The sequence below is a fragment of the Moschus berezovskii genome, chromosome 8, assembly GCF_049115385.1.
Source record: "Moschus berezovskii isolate FMDL1 chromosome 8, NW_MosBer_1.0, whole genome shotgun sequence".
NCBI classification, from domain to species: domain Eukaryota; kingdom Metazoa; phylum Chordata; class Mammalia; order Artiodactyla; family Moschidae; genus Moschus; species Moschus berezovskii.
The window spans coordinates 60,009,058-60,029,715 of record NC_142467.1 but is presented as its reverse complement, the minus strand read 5'-3'; the positions used below and the strand labels follow the sequence as shown (position 1 = coordinate 60,029,715).

Sequence of the window (20,658 nt, the reverse complement as noted above, 5' to 3'; positions counted from 1 at the left end):
TCTGAAATGGGGAGAGATTATCTACTACATACTAAAACAAAGCTCCCAGGTTTATGCTGCCAGAGTAACTAGGCAAATAAGGTTATTAATATTCCTCAATAAAGTCATTCAAACTTGCTAAAGGCATCCATATAGGCTTATAACATCTGCACTATATGCTAGTTGGCATTATTTCCTAAGTTTATGTATTTATCTAGACAGAAAAAGTTAATTCTATCAAAATGAAGCCTATTAACATTTATCAATTTCTTTCATTTTAAATTTCATATCCGTTAAGTGCTTTATTGCTGGTGTTTGTAAGTTTCTTCCGTGTAGTATATCCATGTATATACATGCCCATGTACCACATCTGAAGATTCTAGCAAAAATCATTTGACTCTAGGTCATCCTTCTAATTCAGTGGTTCTTAGGCACATGTAGGATGGTGGAATTGCTGACTTCTTTTGAGAAGCTGATGAAAGTCATTCTCTCTTTAAAATTACACAGCAAACCACTTGGCATAATAGTCAAGGACTTCATGCTGAAGCTCATCCTTGGGCCTCTGTTTATGAAATTTGTGTCTTAAGGATTAATTGTCTAAAATCATTCTTTATCCAAAATTAGTCAATAAGATTAAAAATAAAATATTTCTGGCTCAAAATTAATTAATCATATCATTTATGAAAGTTTGTAAATAATGTTAGGTAGGGCATGTATTCGGAGAAGGCAATGGCAAGCCACTCCAGTACTCTTGCCTGGAAAATCCCATGGATAGAGGAGCCTGGTAGGCTGCAGTCCATGGGATCCCTAAGGGTCGGACACGACTGAGCGACTTTACTTTCACTTTTCACTTTCACACATTGGAGAAGGAAATGGCAACCCACTCCAGTGTTCTTGCCTGGAGAATCCCAGGGGTGGGGGAGCCTGGTGGGCTTCCGTCTATGGGGTCACACAGAGTCGGATACAACTGAAGTGACTTAGCAGCAGCAGCAGGGCATGTATTATTACCCATTTCTAAACTAACTTCTTGGAATGATTCAATATCATTTTAATTTAATATAAAACATATTGGAATGTCTTAAGTACAGGTTAAATGTTTGCAAATTGTTACTATTGCATAATATATAAGTAATCAATTCACATTTTAGATAATTCCAAATTATGTGGATTAATTTCTACAAATTTAGTGTCTTTTATACTTAAATTTCAGGATTACATTCTAGAATGCAAAATTGTTATTTCATTCTATTTTGTAGTTTGATTGTTTAAGTATTGAGGTAACTTTTGATTTTTCTATCTGTTTAATGATTTAATTATGTCTAACAGTGAGCGAGGATGCATTGGGTCTCCTGAATACATTACAATAATGTTCCTTGTGAATTATGGTATGTTGACATTTTTGAAAATGGAAGATATAAAATGAATAAGCTTGATGGTGATAGAGTTTGAATAGTCCCATAGCATCAAAATTCAAATATGTGTTTCATTAATTCAGAGTGAGTATGGTAGTTGATTTAAGTTATTTTACTTGTAGAATCATTCTTGGTTATTATTTTCTGGCTCTTTAAAAGTTTCATTTCTCAGTTTCCTTTATTATGCGTTAAATGAATGGTGAGAAATTATTGGTTTAAAGATTTTGATTTAATTTAAATGAGCTTCTAAATAATATGCTTATTTTTTTTTTTTACAACTAGCTGTAGGATCTTATCTGTGTTTTGTTTTCCCTTAAAGCTAGTCCTGAATTACTGAATAAAATTATGAGAAATATTTTGATTCTCCCTTGAATCATAGTCACCATTGCGGTCTTCTGAAGAGAAGCTTATTTTATATAACTACTAACTGGCCTAGAAGGAGGGATATAGAGGGAAACAAAATGATCATTATGAAATTCATATTCTTTTGACTTTAGTCAATGAGATCGGGCTTCAAAACATTTCATGAGATCTTTTTCAGATTAGTGCTCTACTACCACTTCAGAATACCATGAAATTTGGAGGTTTTGACTTAACATTTTACACGAAAATGCTTTAATCCTGCTAGAGTAAAATATTCTAGAATCTGCACCCATAATTCATTTTTAACATATTACAAGAATGAGAGCAATTGTATGAAAAGTCATCACATGTGAGCATCAAGGAACCAAAAATAACATCTTCCATATTTATTATGAATTCTAATATTGGCCATATTTATGAATAAAATAATTTATATGAATGAAATATTTTCTCCTTTACTAGACAAGGAAATTCTTGGCTTTCTCATGAAGACTTAGAATGAAGTGCTTGTGAAGGATGAAAATAATTATGCATGTGAATTGTAAGCAATATAAGGGCCAGTGTTCTCAGTCATGTGACATGTCCAACACTTTGCTATCCTATGCGCTGTAGCCTGCCAGATTCCTCTGTCCATGAAATTTTCCAGGCAAGAATACTGGAGTGGGTTGCCATTTCCTACTCCAGGGCATTTTCCACACCCAGGGATCCAACCCAAGTCTCTTGCATCTCCTTCAGTGGCAGGTGGATTCTTTACCACTTTGTCACCTGGGAAGCCCGGTGGCCAGGGGTGATGTATATTATTCTTCATTTTATTTTCCATGATAGCTAACTAATGAGTAACTTCTGACATGCCACATTTCAATGATTATTTTCTGATAGACTTTGAAGCAGAATTATTTTAAAAACTAATAGAAGTATTTGTGCTTTGTTAAGAATATTATATATATTAAATAAACAGGTATGCAAATGATCCATGAAACTATCCAAAAAGTTGAAACAGATTTAAAGTGAACCAAGAAGTGGCTAAACCAAAAAGAACCTCAGGATCTTTCTTGTACTTACATAATCAGTCACATGATGTCGCTGTATACTCAAAAGGTGAAAAGGGAAAACTGTCTCCAAGTCCAGATTCCAACAATCCACAGAACAGGATAGACTCCATATTGACCGGAAAGCTGGGTAAAATTTACTGAAGATATACTTACAGAAGGGGAGACTGGTCATAAATGTTGGCAGGCGAACTAGCCCTTAAAACCGACAGTCTCACCTCAGAGATCCTTTTATCTGCGATGGTGTTTTCTTGGCGAGGAGGCTTCGAAACTCGGCGCCTGCTACTCTCGATTTTGCTGCTCGCAGCCTTGGAGTCGGGGAGCGGCCAGGTCCATTACTCGGTTCTCGAGGAGGCAAAACACGGCACCTTCGTGGGCCGCATCGCCCAGGACCTGGGACTGGAGCTGGCGGAGCTGGTGCCCCGCCTATTCCGGGTGGCGTCCAAAGGCCGCGGGGATCTTCTGGAGGTAAATCTGCAGAATGGCATTTTGTTTGTGAATTCTCGGATCGACCGGGAGGAGCTGTGCGGGCGGAGCGCGGAGTGCAGCATCCACCTGGAGGTGATCGTGGACCGGCCGCTGCAGGTGTTCCATGTGGAGGTGGAGGTGAAGGACATTAACGACAATCCTCCAGTATTCAGAGGAGAACAAAAGGTACTCATTTCTGAATCTGCTCCTTTGGAGTCTCGTTTTCCTCTAGAGGGCGCTTCTGATGCGGATATCGGCCTAAACTCTCTTCTGACTTATAGGTTAAATCTAAATGAGTATTTTACTCTTAAACTAATAACGAAAACCGACAAAAGTATATTGCCTGAACTCATTCTTCGGAAGTCATTGGATAGAGAAGAAACACCAGAACTTAATATGTTGCTGACCGCTCTGGATGGCGGTAAACCCCAGCTCATAGGATCTGTTCAGATTCAAATAACCATCCTGGATATTAATGACAATGCTCCTGAGTTTGATAAGCCCGGCTATAAAGTGGTGCTGTTTGAAAATGTCCCAAACGGCACCAGAATCATTCAGCTAAACGCTTCTGATCTAGACGAAGGACCAAACAGAGAAATTTCCTATGGAATCAGAATGATTCTGCCACTGAGTGAGAAATGTATGTTTTTAATAAATCCACAAACAGGTGAAATTAGAATTTACGGGAAACTGGATTTTGAAGAGAATAATGAGTATGAAATCCAGGTTAAAGCCATTGATAAAGGGATTCCGCCCATGGCTGGTCATTGCACGGTCCTGGTGGAAGTTCTAGACCTGAATGACAATACCCCTGAGGTAGTGATCACTTCGCTGTCGCTCCCAGTGCCGGAGGACGCTCAGGTGGGCACTGTCATTGCCTTGATCAGCGTTTCCGACTGTGACTCCGGGGCCAATGGGCAGGTGACCTGCTCACTCACACCACCCCATGTCCCCTTCAAGCTGGTGTCCACCTTCAAAAATTACTATTCGCTAGTGCTGGACAGCGCCCTGGACCGCGAGAGTGCATCGAACTATGAGGTGGTGGTGACAGCGAGAGACGGCGGCTCTCCTTCGCTGTCGGCCACCGCCAGTGTGTCCATGGAGGTGGCCGACGTGAACGACAACGCGCCCGCGTTCGCGCAGCCCGAGTACACGGTGTTCGTGAAGGAGAACAACCCGCCCGGCTGCCACATCTTCACCGTGTCGGCGCGGGACGCGGACGCGCAGGAGAACGCGCTGGTGTCCTACTCGCTGGTGGAGCGGCGGGTGGGCGAGCGCGCGCTGTCGAGCTACGTGTCGGTGCACGCGGAGAGCGGCAAGGTGTACGCGCTGCAGCCGCTGGACCACGAGGAGCTGGAGCTGCTGCAGTTCCAGGTGAGCGCGCGCGACGCGGGCGTGCCGCCCCTGGGCAGCAACGTGACGCTGCAGGTGTTCGTGCTGGACGAGAACGACAACGCGCCTGCGCTGCTGCCGCCCGGGCCGGGCGGAGGACCGAGCGCGGTGAGCCAGGTGGTGTCGAGGTCCGTGGGCGCGGGCCACGTGGTGGCGAAGGTGCGCGCGGTGGACGCGGACTCGGGCTACAACGCGTGGCTGTCGTACGAGCTGCAGCCGGCGGCGGGCGGCGCGCGCAGCCCGTTCCGCGTGGGGCTGTACACCGGCGAGATCAGCACGACGCGCGCCCTGGACGAGGCGGACGCGCCGCGCCAGCGCCTGCTGGTGCTGGTGAAGGACCACGGCGAGCCGGCGCTGACGGCCACGGCCACCGTGCTGCTGTCGCTGGAGGACAGCGGCCAGGCGCCCAAGGCCTCTTCGCGGGCGTTGTCTGGTGCAGCTGGCGCAGAGACGGCGTTCGTGGATGTGAACGTGTACCTGATCATCGCCATCTGCGCGGTGTCCAGCCTGTTGGTGCTCACGCTGCTGCTGTACACGGCGCTGCGGTGCTCGGCGCCGCCCAGCGAGGGCGCGTGCGGGCCGGTGAAGCCCAGGCTGGTGTGCTCCAGCGCGGTGGGGAGCTGGTCTTACTCTCAAGAGAGGCGACAGAGGGTGTGCTCTGGGGAGGGGCCGCCCAAGACCGACCTCATGGCCTTCAGTCCCTGTCTTCCAGTGTCTGGAGAAGATTGTTTAAATCCTTCCAGTGAAGTAAGTCCTTGATATCATTTAAATACGTTAGTCATTTTGTAGTTTTCATGTATTAGCCCAAATTTTCAAGCATTCAGTTCAGTTCAGTGGCGTCCGACTCTTCTCGACCCCATGGATGCCAGGGTTTCCTGTCCACCACAGGCTCCCAAACTTATGTCCATTGAGTCGGTGATGCCAGCCAACCATCTCATCCTCTGTCGTCCCCTTCTCCTTCTGCCTTCAATTTTTCCCAGCATTACATTTTATCTTTTCCAATTATTTTCAGCATTTCAAGCATTAAACAATTGGAGAAGATAAAATGGAAGTCATGGATAACCGAATTTAAAGTTTCCTGGCTCTATAATTTTTCATATTATCTATGAATTTCTAGCCTTGAAAGAAATAAGTACATTTGAGTAAAAACTGTCTAAGTTCTGATAAATTTATTTTTAATTTGTACTCAATTTCATAATTAAATGAAATTTACAAGGTTAGTGTAGAGAGTTCCCAGATATCATAAACTAGATTCCTTTATTGCTCTTTACGTGCATAGACTTGTAAAATAGTCTTCTTGATCACCAATCTAGTTGCAGTACAATCCCCTTTCAAGTATTATAATAATAATAAAAATTGTTTTCAATTCTAAAATGACTAATTTATGTTATTGCTCCCATAAGAGTACCTTCTCTCTTTCCATTGTGATTGGCTACAGTACTGTTGCTATTTACATAAAATATGCCATTTAAAATATTGTAATATCTATCTAAAGCAGAATGCACCTTATAATGAATGGTTTATAACAATTTAACTGATTCTTTTTCTTGGTAGCACACAAATAATGGCACATCTTACAATTAGAAACATTTCTTTGATTCTGTGAAATATAAGAATAGTTATTCAGGACTTGTCTGGTGGTCCAGTGGCTATGACTCTGCATTCCCAAAACAGGAAGACTGGGTTTGATCCCTGGTCTGGGACCCAGCACAACCAAAGAATATTTATCGCCCCCTATTTTTTCCAGAACCTCTTCTAAGACCTTTAATTGTATTATCTCATTTAGTTATGAAATCACCCCTACAGTGCAGGTACAATATTTATCATTAGCATTCTACTGATAAGAATTCTGAAACTTAAGCCACATAGATTGTGCAAAGTGGCTCAAACCCAGTTTTGGAGGATCACCAACCCATTATGGCATGCTACTGCTCTGATACAATTATTAGGTGAATCTTCTAAAAGCGTATTTTACATCTTGTAATTTTCTTCCACACAAAGCCTTTCCAGAGTGTTTTTTAATGTGAGGAAAAGAAGTAAAGAGGGAGATACTGAAAATCAGACAGGCAGAGAAGGAATGAAGATGAAGATGAAACATATGAATGAGAATAGAGAAAAAAATTAAGACAGTAGGGTTGGCCTTAAAAGTGGCATGATTTTTCCTTAGTAGTGAATGAATAATAGAGAATATAAAGAGACATGTCAACATAAGAAGAGAGCCACTGAGTTTGTATTTGATGACTTATCTTTCTGGGTAAGTCATCTGAGAACCACATGGTTGAAATGAGGTTGGGAATTTGAGAAAAAAGAAGAAAGTATGGAAGAATCTCTATGGGCAGGAATTATGAATTCACTTGAGGGGTCAATTGAGGTAAAGGTGAGTGTAAACTTGTAGAGAATATGTAATGTTAAGTGGCTAATGAATTGAGGAGTTCAATAGAAAGCATGGAGAACATGAATAGTTAAGCTGTGTTGAAAGCTAAAGAAAATGTTAAAGAGGGGTGATATAAGAAGGTATGTACCTATAGAGTATCTGAAAGGGCATGTTTTATTTTATTTTTAAAAATTTTAATTCGTGTTGGAGTATAGCCAATAAACAATGTTGTGACAGTTTCAGGTAGACAGCAAAGTGATTCAGTTATACATACACATGCATCCATTCTCCCCCAAACTCCCCTCCCATCCAGGCTGCCACATAATATTGAGCAGAGTTCCCTGTGCTATGCAGTAGGTTCTTGTTGGTTATCCATTTTAAATATTGCAGTGTGTACATGTCAATAGCAAACTCCAGAACTATTAGAAAGGCATGTTTTAAATGGTTGACTGTGTAGTCTAGGTTAGGTGGAGAGGTAAAAAGACAAGGTAGGGCCTGATAGACAAGAACAATTAGAATCAAGAAACTATTCCCATTATAAAAGTAAAGGTGTGTTAATAAAAGTTTTGGAGCAATGAAGAGAATGATGGTGAGAGAATATAAAATACTCACATTTTCAGAGGGGAGCAAAGGTTCAGAAATGAACCCAACTCATTTCATGCAGAGTTGGGCACAAAACAGGCAAGAGAGTTATGGAGCTATACTCTTTCTTTCCTAGCCCTATTGGCATGGAACTTGGTGACTTGGTAAAAATAAGATTCCCTCCCTTTCTTTCTTGCTGCTGCTGCTGCTAAGTCACTTCAGTTGTGTCCGACTCTGTGCGACCCCATAGACAGCAGCCCACCAGGCTCCCCCGTCCCTGGGATTCTCCAGGCAAGAACACTGGAGTAAGTTGCCATTTCCTTCTCCAATGCATGAAAGTGAAAAGTGAAAGTGAAGTCGCTCAGTCATGTCCGACCCTCAGTGACCCCATGGACTGCAGCCTTCCAGGCTCCTCTGTCCATGGGATTTTCCAGGCAAGAGTACTGGAGTGGGGTGCCATTGCCTTCTCCATTCTTCCTTGCTAGAGGTGTGTTAACATCTGTGTCTACTTGCTGTTACTTGGAAAATCAGAGTCAACTTAAATGATAGTAGGAAATTCCCCAGTAATGGTATAAGATAGGGAGAAAGAAAAGGGAAGTTTAACCTTCTGGAAGTAATTTCAGTTTTAGCAAATACATGAGATACTAGTTCTTGGCATGTTTTATACAAAGAAAATCCAGGACTTCAAAGTATTGTTGTATCTAAGTGGTAAATATTGTTTATGTACATACACACTCACATACAAACTCATATTTACATTGATGGACATTTTCTTCCAATACAAATATTTTATTCAAATTCACAATGTTTGGGGGAACTTAAAAATATTGTATTTATTTAAAATCTGGTATATCAGTTACCGAATTTTCCATGTTCATTTATTTCAGTCTTATGTGATTCGTTATGTTTCTGTTTGGAGTCAAGGGAATTGTGTGAGTAGGTCTCAAAAATATTGCAGGAAAAGGACAGTCCCACCAAAACCTACAAAGCTATGAAGAACTAGAGTCTGATTTCCAAAAGCGAATGTGGACTACTACCTCTTTTTACAAATTCTGCACCACATTTTACACATGCAAAAATGTTTTTGTGGAAAAATGGAACTCATCAACCGATTTAAACTAGAAGCCAATGCTGAACAGAATACAGTGATTTACTGTTGCTGGAGAGAAAAACATTTAATCTTTCATTACGTATTTGCAGTGAAAAATGTCATGAAATGCAAGAAGAAAAAAAAAATCCCCTACGGCAACGGAAATTATGAACTGAGTCGTTATTACACTTACACATTCATGCACATGGTGTCGCTCTTCACTGAAAACAATTCCGCGAAGAAAGCGCCTCCGCTCCTTCCTTCTTGGAGAAAATTGGACAGATAGTGGAAAACCTCCGCGAATCCTCCCGCAACAGAAGGCCGTGAACTTAGACTTTGAGGGGCATTTGAAGTAAGGTAGCCTATGGACTTCAGATATTTCTGAAGGCTTTTGAGTGTACCATGCTGTTTTCCTGGAGAGAAGGCCCGGGAGCTCGGCTTTTGCTGCTCTCGCTTCTGCTCCTCGCAGCCTGGGAGTCGGGGAGCGGCCAGGTCCATTACTCGGTTCCCGAGGAGGCAAAACACGGCACCTTCGTGGGCCGCATCGCCCAGGACCTAGGACTGGAGCTGGCGGATCTAGTGCCCCGCCTGTTCCGGGTGGCGTCCAAAGGCCGCGGGGATCTTCTGGAGGTAAATCTGCAGAATGGCATTTTGTTTGTGAATTCTCGGATCGACCGGGAGGAGCTGTGCGGGCGGAGCGCGGAGTGCAGCATCCACCTGGAGGTGATCGTGGACCGGCCGCTGCAGGTGTTCCATGTGGAGGTGGAAGTTACAGATATTAACGACAACCCGCCTGTGTTCCCAGAAAGTGAAAAAAGAATAATCATTGCTGAATCTAGACCTCCGGAAACTCGGTTCCCGCTAGATGGCGCATCTGATGCAGATATTGGAGTAAACTCCGCCTTGACGTACCGAGTCGATCCCAACGATTATTTCACTTTGGACACACAAAACAGTCGTGAACAAACGTCTTCGTTATCACTTGTGTTAAGGAAATCATTGGACAGAGAGGAAATTCAGGAACATAATTTATTATTGACAGCTAGTGATGGAGGTAAACCCAAGTTGACCAGCACAGTTCAGCTGCTGATTACAATCCTGGATGTGAATGACAACGCACCAGAATTTGACCAATTAATTTACAAAGTGAGGATGTTAGAGAACTCATTTAATGGCTCATTAGTGATCAAACTAAATGCCACAGACCCTGATGATGGTACAAATGCAGACATAACCTACTCATTTAGAAGACCTGTATCACCTGCAGTATTATATGCGTTTTACATAAATCCCGACAGTGGAGAAATTAGGACAAAAGGTAAATTGGATTTCGAAGAAAATAAATTGTATGAAATATCCGTGGAAGCGATTGACAAGGGTAATATTCCAATGGCGGGTCATTGTACCATTTTGGTGGAAATAGTAGATATAAATGACAATGCTCCAGAAGTTACCATCACTTCTTTGGCTCTTCCGGTGCGAGAGGACGCTCAGGTGGGAACTGTCATCGCCTTGATCAGCGTGTCCGACCGTGACTCCGGCGCCAACGGGCAGGTGACCTGCTCCCTGATGCCCCATAACCCGTTCAAGTTGGTGTCCACCTTCAAGAATTACTATTCACTAGTGTTGGACAACAACTTGAACCGCGAGAGCGTGGCGAATTATGAGGTGGTGGTGATTGCGAGAGATGGGGGCTCGCCTTCGCTGTCGGCCACAGCCAGTGTGTCCGTGGAGGTGGCCGACGTGAACGACAACGCGCCCGCGTTCGCGCAGCACGAGTACACGGTGTTCGTGAAGGAGAACAACCCGCCCGGCTGCCACATCTTCACCGTGTCGGCGCGGGACGCGGACGCGCAGGAGAACGCGCTGGTGTCCTACTCGCTGGTGGAGCGGCGGGTGGGCGAGCGCGCGCTGTCGAGCTACGTGTCGGTGCACGCGGAGAGCGGCAAGGTGTACGCGCTGCAGCCGCTGGACCACGAGGAGCTGGAGCTGCTGCAGTTCCAGGTGAGCGCGCGCGACGCGGGCGTGCCGCCCCTGGGCAGCAACGTGACGCTGCAGGTGTTCGTGCTGGACGAGAACGACAACGCGCCTGCGCTGCTGCCGCCCGGGCCGGGCGGAGGACCGAGCGCGGTGAGCCAGGTGGTGTCGAGGTCCGTGGGCGCGGGCCACGTGGTGGCGAAGGTGCGCGCGGTGGACGCGGACTCGGGCTACAACGCGTGGCTGTCGTACGAGCTGCAGCCGGCGGCGGGCGGCGCGCGCAGCCCGTTCCGCGTGGGGCTGTACACCGGCGAGATCAGCACGACGCGCGCCCTGGACGAGGCGGACGCGCCGCGCCAGCGCCTGCTGGTGCTGGTGAAGGACCACGGCGAGCCGGCGCTGACGGCCACGGCCACCGTGCTGCTGTCGCTGGAGGACAGCGGCCAGGCGCCCAAGGCCTCTTCGCGGGCGTTGTCTGGTGCAGCTGGCGCAGAGACGGCGTTCGTGGATGTGAACGTGTACCTGATCATCGCCATCTGCGCGGTGTCCAGCCTGTTGGTGCTCACGCTGCTGCTGTACACGGCGCTGCGGTGCTCGGCGCCGCCCAGCGAGGGCGCGTGCGGGCCGGTGAAGCCCAGGCTGGTGTGCTCCAGCGCGGTGGAGAACTGGTCTTACTCTCAGGAGAGGCGGCAGAGGGTGTGCTCTGGGGAGGGGCCGCCCAAGACCGACCTCATGGCCTTCAGCCCCAGTCTTCCTCCGTGTTTGAGTTCTGCGGAGGGACCAGGTGAAATAGAAGCAGAATTAGAGCAGTTGAAAAAGGTGAGGTCATATTTTAAATTTTCTTTCTGTTTTAGCCATCCTCACAGTTTTCTGTTTAAGATTCTTCAATCTCAGTTTTAAGGTCATTCTTTAATTTGGTCGTCATTATGGTGTTTAATGAGTGTTATTGACATCATGAGTTCCATTAATTTTCAAATTAAATATTAGCAAAAAAAACATAGTATTGGTCATAATGCTAATTGTTTGCTTTTGTTGAATTCTTGATAGTTTTAAAAATTTATTGCCTACATAAGCATTTTTCAAGAAACTCCACATTGTGAGTACTTAAGCATCTGCTGCTGCTACTGCTGCTGTGTCGCTACAGTAGTGTCCGACTCTGTGCGACCCCATAGACGGCAGCCCACCAGGCTCCCCCGTCTCTGGGATTCTCCAGGCAAGCATCTAGAAAACCATAATTAAACATTAAAAAATCTGTGTCGTTAAAATTTATACATATACCCACATACAGATTTTGTTTTGAATGGGGCCATAACTTTTTACATAAAGTTTTTTTAAAGGTGCATTTTTCTTACTTCTTAAATAATCTTTTTTGTTTGCTCCTTATTTTACTCTGGCACATCACCATTCCCCTGTCTGTATACAATCTGAAAATCCTTATGATTTTCCTTTAAAATTTTTATTTGCAGTTACATAATTATTCACATACATGCATACACATGGTGGGTTTTTGTTATTGTTTCTTTTGGAAATTTTGCTAGCATAGATATTGCATTTTACATTTCACAGTCACCAGTACTTTGTGGAAATCCCTAATTCGTTTAATAGCTGTGTAGTACTCTGTAATTTGGATGTACCATTTATATGATATTATTTATCAGTTATTCACCAGTTGATGAGTACATAAACCATGCTGTGGAGAAGGCAATGGCAACCCACTCCAGTACTCTTGCCTGGAAACTCCCATGGACAAAGGAGCTTGGTAGGCTGCAGTTGCTCAGAGTCGGACATGACTGAGTCACTTCACTTTCACTTTTCACTTTCATGCATTGGAGAAGGAAATGGCAACCCACTCCAATGTTCTTGCCTGGAGAATCCCAGGGACAGGGGAGCCTGGTGGGCTCCCGTCTGTGGAGTTGTGCAGAGTCAGACATGACTGAAGCAACTTAGCAGCAGCAGCAGCAAACCATGCTGTAATATCATTTTACATATTCCTATTTGTGCCTTTATTTGTATAAAATTCATTTTCAGATATTGATGAATCTAAGAATATGAATAATTTTAATTTAAATATGTTTCTAGATTACTTTTCCAAAATTTTGAATTTCTTTTTATCTCCACTAACAAGTTTGAACACTCTCCCTTTTATCTTTAAAAGCAATAGAGGTCTTACATTCTGCCAATGTGATATGTATAAAATGGTATCTTTGTTACTTTAATTTTAATTCCTGTATAGCTTTGAGCATAATGTCATCAGCATTTGGTTTTCATTGATTTGTCAGTTAAATTTTTTTTGTTTGTTTTTCAATTTGGGAAAGTTCTCTGTCAATAATTAGCTTTTTATCTCCCATCTATATCACAGATATTTTTCCTCCTATATATTGATTTGTTTAGGGTATATTTTGCCATATAAAAGTATTTTTTAAATTTCTTTGTTTCCTGTTATGGATTTTAAAGTCTCTTAAGTTTATTTAGGGATATCTTCCCAAGTTTTATACTGAACATTCATTAATTGAATTCCTTTAAAACATTTAATTTACTTAAAAATTAAAGTATAATTGATATTAGTTTCAAGTGTACAATGTAATGATTCAGTATTTGTGTATATTGTGAAATGATCACCACAATAAATCTAGTTAACGTTCATCACTATACATAGTTACAAAATATTTTAAAATGAGAACCTTTAAGATCCTTTCTTTAGCATCTTTCAAATATATAATGCAGCATTATTAACTATAATCACCATACTGTGCATTATATCACTAGGACGTATTTATTTTATAACTGTCAATTTGTCCTTTTTGACCACCTTCACCCATTGCACCCACCCCTTGCATCTGGCAACCACTAATTTGTTCCCTGTATCTATAAGTTTGTTAGATTCCCCGTAAGTGAGATCAATTTTTCTTAATGTAGGCATTTATCACAATAAACCTCCCTTTTGCTGTATTTCATAAGCTTTTTAAAAATATGATTTTATTTATTTATTGTTTGCTGTGTTGGGTCCTTGTTGCTGCGTGAGCGAGCAGGGGATACTGTCTAGTCACAGAACCTTGGCTTCTGATTGTGATGGCTTCTCCTGTTGTGGAGCATGGGCTCTAGGCATGGCGGCTTCAGGAGTTTTAGTAGTTGTGGTGCAGGGGCTTTAGTTGCTCTGCAGCATGTGGGATCTTTCCAGATCGAGGATTGAACCCTAATCTCCTGTATTGGCACACCGATTCTTTACTACTGACCTACCAGGGAAGCCCACCTCATAAGTTTTGATACATTGTGTTTTCATGTTCACTTGTTTCAAGATATTTTTGAATTTTCCCTTGATTTCATCTTTGATCCATTGGTTTCCAGGAATGTGTTGTTTATTTTCCACATATTTAACCACTGTGGTTGGAAAAGATACTTCATATAATTTCAGTCTTTTAAAATTTGCTTACCCTTGATTTGGATCTAATATCTGATCTATCCTGGAGAATGTGCCATGTGTGCTTGAGAAGAATGTATATTCTGCTGCCCTTGGATGGAATGTTCTACATGTCTATCTGTTAGGTACATTAGATATAAAGTATAGTTCAAGTTCAATGTTTTCTTATTGATTTCTTTCTGGATAATCTATCCATTGATGAAAGTGGATCTTGTAATGTTGTCTATTATCCCCTTCACTCCTTCAGATCTGCTAGTATTTGTTTTTATATTTATGTGCTCTGATGTTAGATACATATGTATTTATGATTGTTTTATCTTCTCGATTACATGACCATTTTATTAGTTTTAGTGACCTTTTTTTGTCTTTTGTTACAGTTGTCTACTTAAAGTTGATTTTGTCTGATATAAGGATAGTTAACTCTACCCTCTCTTTTGGTTTTCATTTTCATGGAATGTCTTTTTCCATATCTTCACTTTGAGCCTGTGTATTAGCTGAAGTGAATGTTTTGGAGGCAGCTTGTAGTTGTGTCTTTTTTTTTTTTAACATTTTCAGCCATTCTGTGCCCTTTGATTGGATAATTTAATCCACTTACATTTAAAGTAATTCTTGATAAGTAAAAACTTACTATTGCCATCTTGTTCATTGTCTTCTGGTTGTTTCATTGTTCCTTTGTTCTTTTCTTCCTCTCTTGCTATCTTCTTTTGTGAACTGATGATTTGATCTCCTTTTATCTTGTGTGCATGTGTCTACTGTAGTTTTTTGTTTGTTTTGTAGTTACCCTGTGGCTTACTTGAAATATCTTACAGATAAAACAGTTTATTTTAAGCTGATAACTTTGATCATATAAAAAACTCTACTCTTTCCTCTCCCCTTTATGTTTTTGTTGCCATAATTGACATTTTTTTAATATTATGTACCATAAATAAATTATTATAGCTATATTTATTTTTAATACCTTTGTTTTATAACCCTTATACTAGAGTTAAATGGTTATCACACCATCATATTACAGTATTAGATTATTCTGAATCTGACTATATACTTACCTTTACCAGTGTTTCATGTATTTTCATATGGTTTCATGTTATTAGTTAGCTGCCTTTCATTTCAGCTTGAAAAACTCCTTTCAGAATTTCTTGTAAGGCACATCTAATAGTAGGTGATGAACTCCCTCAGCTTTTGTTTGTTTGGGAAAGTCTTTATCTCATCTTCATTGCTGAAGGTCAGCTTTGTAGGGTCAAGTTTTCATGGTTGGCATTTTTTCTTTTAGCTCTTTGATATATCCTCCCATTCTTTCCTGGCATACAATGCTTCTGCTACAATATCTGCTGATAGCCTTATGAGAGTTGTCTTATATAAGATAAATTTTTTTTTTCTTGTTGCTTTAAAAATTCTCTTTTCTTCTTTGATTTTATACAGTTTTATGATAATTTGTCTTGAAGAAGATTGTCTTGCATTGAAAATTTGAGGTAACCTATCAGCTTCATGAACTTGGATGTCCAAACCCCTCTCCAGGTTTGGGAAATTCTCACCATTCTTTCTTTCTTTCTTTTTTTTTAAAGAGTATTTATTTATCTTTGGTTGTGCTAGGTCTTAGTTGCTGTGTGGGCTTTTCTCTAGTTGTAGCGGGTGGAGGCTGCTCTCTAGTTGCAGTATGTGGGCTTCTCATTGCAGTGGCATCTCTAGTTGTGGAGCACAGGCTCCAGGTGCATGTGCTTCAGTAGTTGCAGCACATGGGATGAATAATTGCAGCTTATTGGCTCTAGAGTGTGGGCTCAATAGTTGTGGCACACAGGCTTAGTTGCTCTGAGACATGTGGAATCTTCCCAGACCAGGGATCAAACCTGTGTCACCTACATTGGCAGGCAGATTCTTATCCACTGCACCACCAGGAAAGTCCCTGCTATTTCTTTATATATGTTTTGTACCCTTTTCTCTTTATCTTTTCTGAGACTCCAATGATTATTTCTTTTAATGGTGTCCCTTAAGTCCCATCATCCTTCTTCATTCTTTTTCACTATTTTCTTTCTTTTTACATCTCTTTATCAGATATTTTAAAATGATTTGTCTTGCTCCTTCTACTGTCTTTCTGTAGCATTTCAATTTTTCTGGTTCTACAGCAGCAAGCTACTCTTGTTTGTTCTCAGTGGCCATTAGGCATCTAAACTGTGGTGGTTCCCTGACAGTTTCAAGTCAAGTGAGACAGATACTAGTTCCTTGAGCAGCCCTCCAAAACCCAGAAGGGCTGGATTCATGCCCTTTCTCCCTCCTTCCTAAAGGAGTTAGCTGCCTTTTTGCTAGCAGCCAAGTTGCTTATTCTTCATGACTCCCAGGCATCCAAACTATGCCAGTTCTATCAGTTCTCTGAGAAGGGCAATATATAGAAACTAGTCCCTCATGAAGTTCTCCAAGAAGCTGAAACATTGGACACATGCTCTACTCTTCTCTTTCCCCTTGAGGGTGGGAGACTGAACCATGGTGTTTTTTCCTGGTGCTGAGCCACGCCAACTTCTGGGAGGGGCTGATGTGAGTAAAGTAAAATTACTCTTCTTATTTGTTCCAATATAGCTGTTTAAGTTTTAAACTTATTTGGGTACTCCAGCTTCTTGATTGTGGAATTCTTGTAAGGGTATTTCATTACACATATCATTACTAATTAGTAATTTTGTGGGAGTATTAGGGCTGGGACTTTCTATTCTGACAGCAAGGAGAGAGTGTCTTTTAATGTCATGGCTGCAGTCACTATCCACAGTAATTTTGGAGCCCAAGAAAATAAAATGGGCTTCTTTGGTGGATCAGACAGTAAAAAATATGCCTGCAATGCAGGAGACCTGAGTTCGATCCCTGGGTCAGAAAGATCCTTTGGAGAAGGGAATGGCTATCTCCTCCAGTATTCTTGCCTGGAGAATTATTTGGACAGAGGAGCTTGGTGGGCTATAGTCCATGGGGTTGCAAAGAGTCAGATGTGACTAATAGCAACATTGCAAGATATTAAATATGGTTCCCTGTGCTATACAGTATGTCTTTGTTGTTTATCTGTTTTATATATGGTAGTGTATATCTATTAACTCCAAATTCCTAATTTATCCCTGCCTTTCCCCTTTGGTAACCATAAGTTTGTGTTCTGTGTGAGAATGTTTTGGTTTTGTGAATGAGTTCATTTGTATCAATTTTTTTAGATTCCACATATAAGTGACATCATATGATGTTTGTCTTTTTCTATCTGACTTACTTTACTAAGTATGACAATTTCCAGGTCCATTCATGTTGCTGCAAATGGCATTATTATTTTTTTTGGCTTAGTAAGTAACATAACACTATATATTTACACCACCTTTTCTTTATCCATTAATCTGTTGATGAACACTTAAGTTGTTGATGAAACTGCTGCAAAATTGCACTCATCTCACACACTAGCAAAGTAATGCTCACAATTCTCCAAGCCAGGCTTCAACAATACGTGACTGTGAACTTCCAAATGTTCAAGCTGGATTTAAAAAAGAGAGAGGAACCAGAGATCAAATTGTCAACATCCGTTGGCTCATTGAAAAATCAAGAGAGTGCCAAAAAAACATCTACTTCTGTTTTATTGACTAAGCCAAAGCCTTTGACTGTGTGGATCACAAAAAACTGTTGAAAATTCTACTATCAGAGCACCTGGTCTGCCTTCTGAGAAATCTGTATACAGGTCAAGAAGCAACAGTTAGAACTGAACATGGAACAACAGACTGGTTCCAAATTGGGAAAGGAGTATGTCAAGGCTGTATATTGTCACCCTGCTTTTTTAACTTATATGCAGAGTGGTGGTGGTGGTGGTGGGTAGTTTAGTCGCTAAGTCATGTCTAACTCTTGCAACCCCATGGACTGTAGCCTGTCAGACTTCTCTGTCCATGGGATTCTCCAGGCAAGAATACTGGAGTGGATTGCCATTTCCTTCTCCAGGGGATCTTCCTGGGCCAGGAATTGAACCTGGGTCTCCTGCATTGCAGGCAGATTCTTTACCGACTGAGCTATGAGTCAGCATGCATTATGTGGAACAGCATGCATTATATGCAGAGTACATCATGAGAAACGCTGGGCTGGATGAAGCACAGGCTGGAATCAAGATTGCCGGGAGAAATATCAATAACCTCAGATATGCAGATGACACCACCCTTATGGCAGAAAGTGAAGAGGAACTAAAAAGCCTCTTGATGAAAGTGAAAGAGGAGAGTGAAAAGGTTGGCTTGAAGCTCAACATTCAGAAAACTAAGATCATGGCATCTGGTCCCATCACTTCATGGGAAATAGATGGAGAAACAGTGGAAACAGTGAGAGACTTTATTTTTGGGGGCTCCAAAATCACTGCAGATGCTGATTGCAGCCATGAAATTAAAAGACACTTACTCTTTGGAAGGAAAGTTATGACCAACCTAGACAGCATATTAAAAACCAGAGACATTACTTTGCCAACACAGGTCTGTCTACTCAAGGCTATGGTTTTTCCAGTAGTCATGTATGGATATGAGAGTTGGACTATAAAGAAAGCTGAGCACCGAAGAATTGATGCTTGAACTGTGGTGTTGGAGAAGACTCTTGAGAGTCCCTTGGATTGCAAGGAGATCCAACCAGTCAGTTCTAAAGGAAATCAGTCCTGAATATTCAATGGAAGGACTGATGCTGAAGCTGAAACTCCTACTTTGGCCACCTGATGTGAAGAGCTGACTCATTTGAAAAGACCCTGATGTTGGGAAAGATTGAAGGCAGGAGGAGAAGGGGAAGACAAAGGATAAGATGGTTGGATGGCATCACCGACTCAATGGACGTGAGTTTGGGTAGACTCCGGGAGTTGGTGTTGGACAGGGAAGCCTGGCGTGCTGCAGCTCATGGGGTCACAAAGAGTTGGACACAACTGAGCGAATGAACTGAACTAAAGAAGATTCTTGAGAGTCCCTTGGACTGCAAGGAGATCCAACCAGTCAATCCTAAAGGAAATCAACCCTGAATGTTCATTGGAAGGACTGATGCTGAAGCTGAAGCTCCAATACTTTGGCCACCTGATGCGAAGAGCTGACTCATTGGAAAAGACCCTGATTCTGGGAAAGATTGAAGGCAAAAGGAGAAGGGGGCAGCAAAGGATGAGTTGGTTGGATGGCATCACTGACTCAATGGACATGAGTTTGAGTAAACTCCAGGAGATAGTGGAGGGCAGAGGAGTCTGATGTGCTGCAACCCATGGGGTTGCAAAAAGTTGGACATGACTTAGGGACTGAACAACAACAATAATCCATTCCGTTCTGTCGCTCAGTCGTGTCCGACTCTTTGCGACCCCATGGACTGTAGCCTACCAGGCTTCTCCGTCCATGGGATTCTCCAGGCAAGAATACTGGAGTGGGTTACCGTTTCCTTCTCCAGGGGATCTTCCCGACCCAGGGATCGAACCCAGGTCTCCCGCATTGGGGGCAGATGCTTTAACCTCTGAGCCACCAGGGATGTTGTTCTATAACACAACAACAGTGACAATGGTAACTCTGTGTTTAGATAAACTAAACCTCCATGTTGTTTACCTTAGTGGCTACACCAATTTACATTCCCACCAACATTGTAGGAAGGTTCCCTTTTATTCATACTCTCCCCAGCATTTAGTATTTGTAGACTTTTTGATGATGGTTATTCTGCCTGGTGTGAGGTGATGCTTCTTTGTAATTTTGATTTGCGTTTCCCTAACAATTAGCAATTGTGCGGTAGTTTGAGCATTCTTTGGCATTGCCTTTCTTTGCGATTGGAATGAAGACTGACCTCTTCCAGTCCTGTGGCCACTGCTGAGTTTTCCAAATCTGCTGGCATATTGAGTGCAGCACTTTCACAGCATCATCTTTCAAGACTTGAAATAGCTCAACTGGAATTCCATCACCTCCACTAGCTTTGTTTGTAGTGATGCTTTCTAAGGCCCACTTGACTTCACATTCCAAGATGTCTGGCTCTAGGTCAGTGATCACGTTATCGTGACTATCTTGGTCGTGAAGATCTTTTTTGTACAGTTCTTCTGTGTATTCTTGCCACCTCTTCTTAATATCTTCTGCTTCTGTTAGGTCCATACCATTTCTGTGCTTTATCGAGCCCATCTTTGCATGAAATGTTCCCTTGGAATCTCTAATTTTCTTGAAGAGGTCTCTTGTTTTTCCTATTCTGTTGTTTTCCTCTATTTCTTTGCATTGATCACTGAGGAAGTCTTTCTTATCTCTCCTTGCTATTCTTTGGAACTCTGCATTCAGATGCTTATATCTTTCCTTTTCTCCTTTGCTTTCACCTCTCTTCTTTTCACAGCTATTTGTAAGGCCTCCTCAGACAGCCATTTCGCTCTTTTGCATTTCTTTTCCATGGGGATGGTCTTGGTCCCTGTCTCCTGTACAATGTCATGAACCTCCGTCCAGAGTTCACCAGGCACTCTATCAATCAGATCTAGTCCCTTAAATCTATTTCTCACTTCCACTGTATAATCATAAGGGATTTGATTGAGGTCATATCTGAATGGTCTAGTGGTTTTCCCTACTTTCTTCAATTTAAGTCTG

General features: G+C 42.2%; 2 protein-coding genes across 2 annotated transcripts; both read left to right on the top strand.

The window, feature by feature from the left end:
- The first annotated feature begins 3,043 nt into the window (after positions 1 to 3,043).
- LOC129558166 (protocadherin alpha-12-like) lies at positions 3,044 to 5,525 on the top strand. The gene has a single exon (XM_055429031.2). The coding sequence runs from the start codon at positions 3,044 to 3,046 to the stop codon at positions 5,420 to 5,422; it is 2,379 nt and encodes a 792-aa protein (XP_055285006.2). The 3' UTR covers positions 5,423 to 5,525.
- Positions 5,526 to 9,084: 3,559 nt separating this feature from the next.
- Positions 9,085 to 14,493, top strand: PCDHA13 (protocadherin alpha 13). The gene is made up of 2 exons (XM_088839296.1): positions 9,085 to 11,505; positions 14,482 to 14,493. The coding sequence occupies exons 1-2, from the start codon at positions 9,112 to 9,114 to the stop codon at positions 14,491 to 14,493; spliced, it is 2,406 nt and encodes an 801-aa protein (XP_088695422.1). The 5' UTR covers positions 9,085 to 9,111.
- The last annotated feature ends 6,165 nt before the right edge of the window (positions 14,494 to 20,658 follow it).

What these genes read in the sequence shown, in the direction of transcription:
- PCDHA13 (XM_088839296.1), top strand. Translation starts at nt 9,112, where the DNA reads ATGCTGTTTTCCTGGAGAGAAGGCCCGGGAGCTCGGCTTTTGCTGCTC.
- LOC129558166 (XM_055429031.2), top strand. Translation starts at nt 3,044, where the DNA reads ATGGTGTTTTCTTGGCGAGGAGGCTTCGAAACTCGGCGCCTGCTACTC.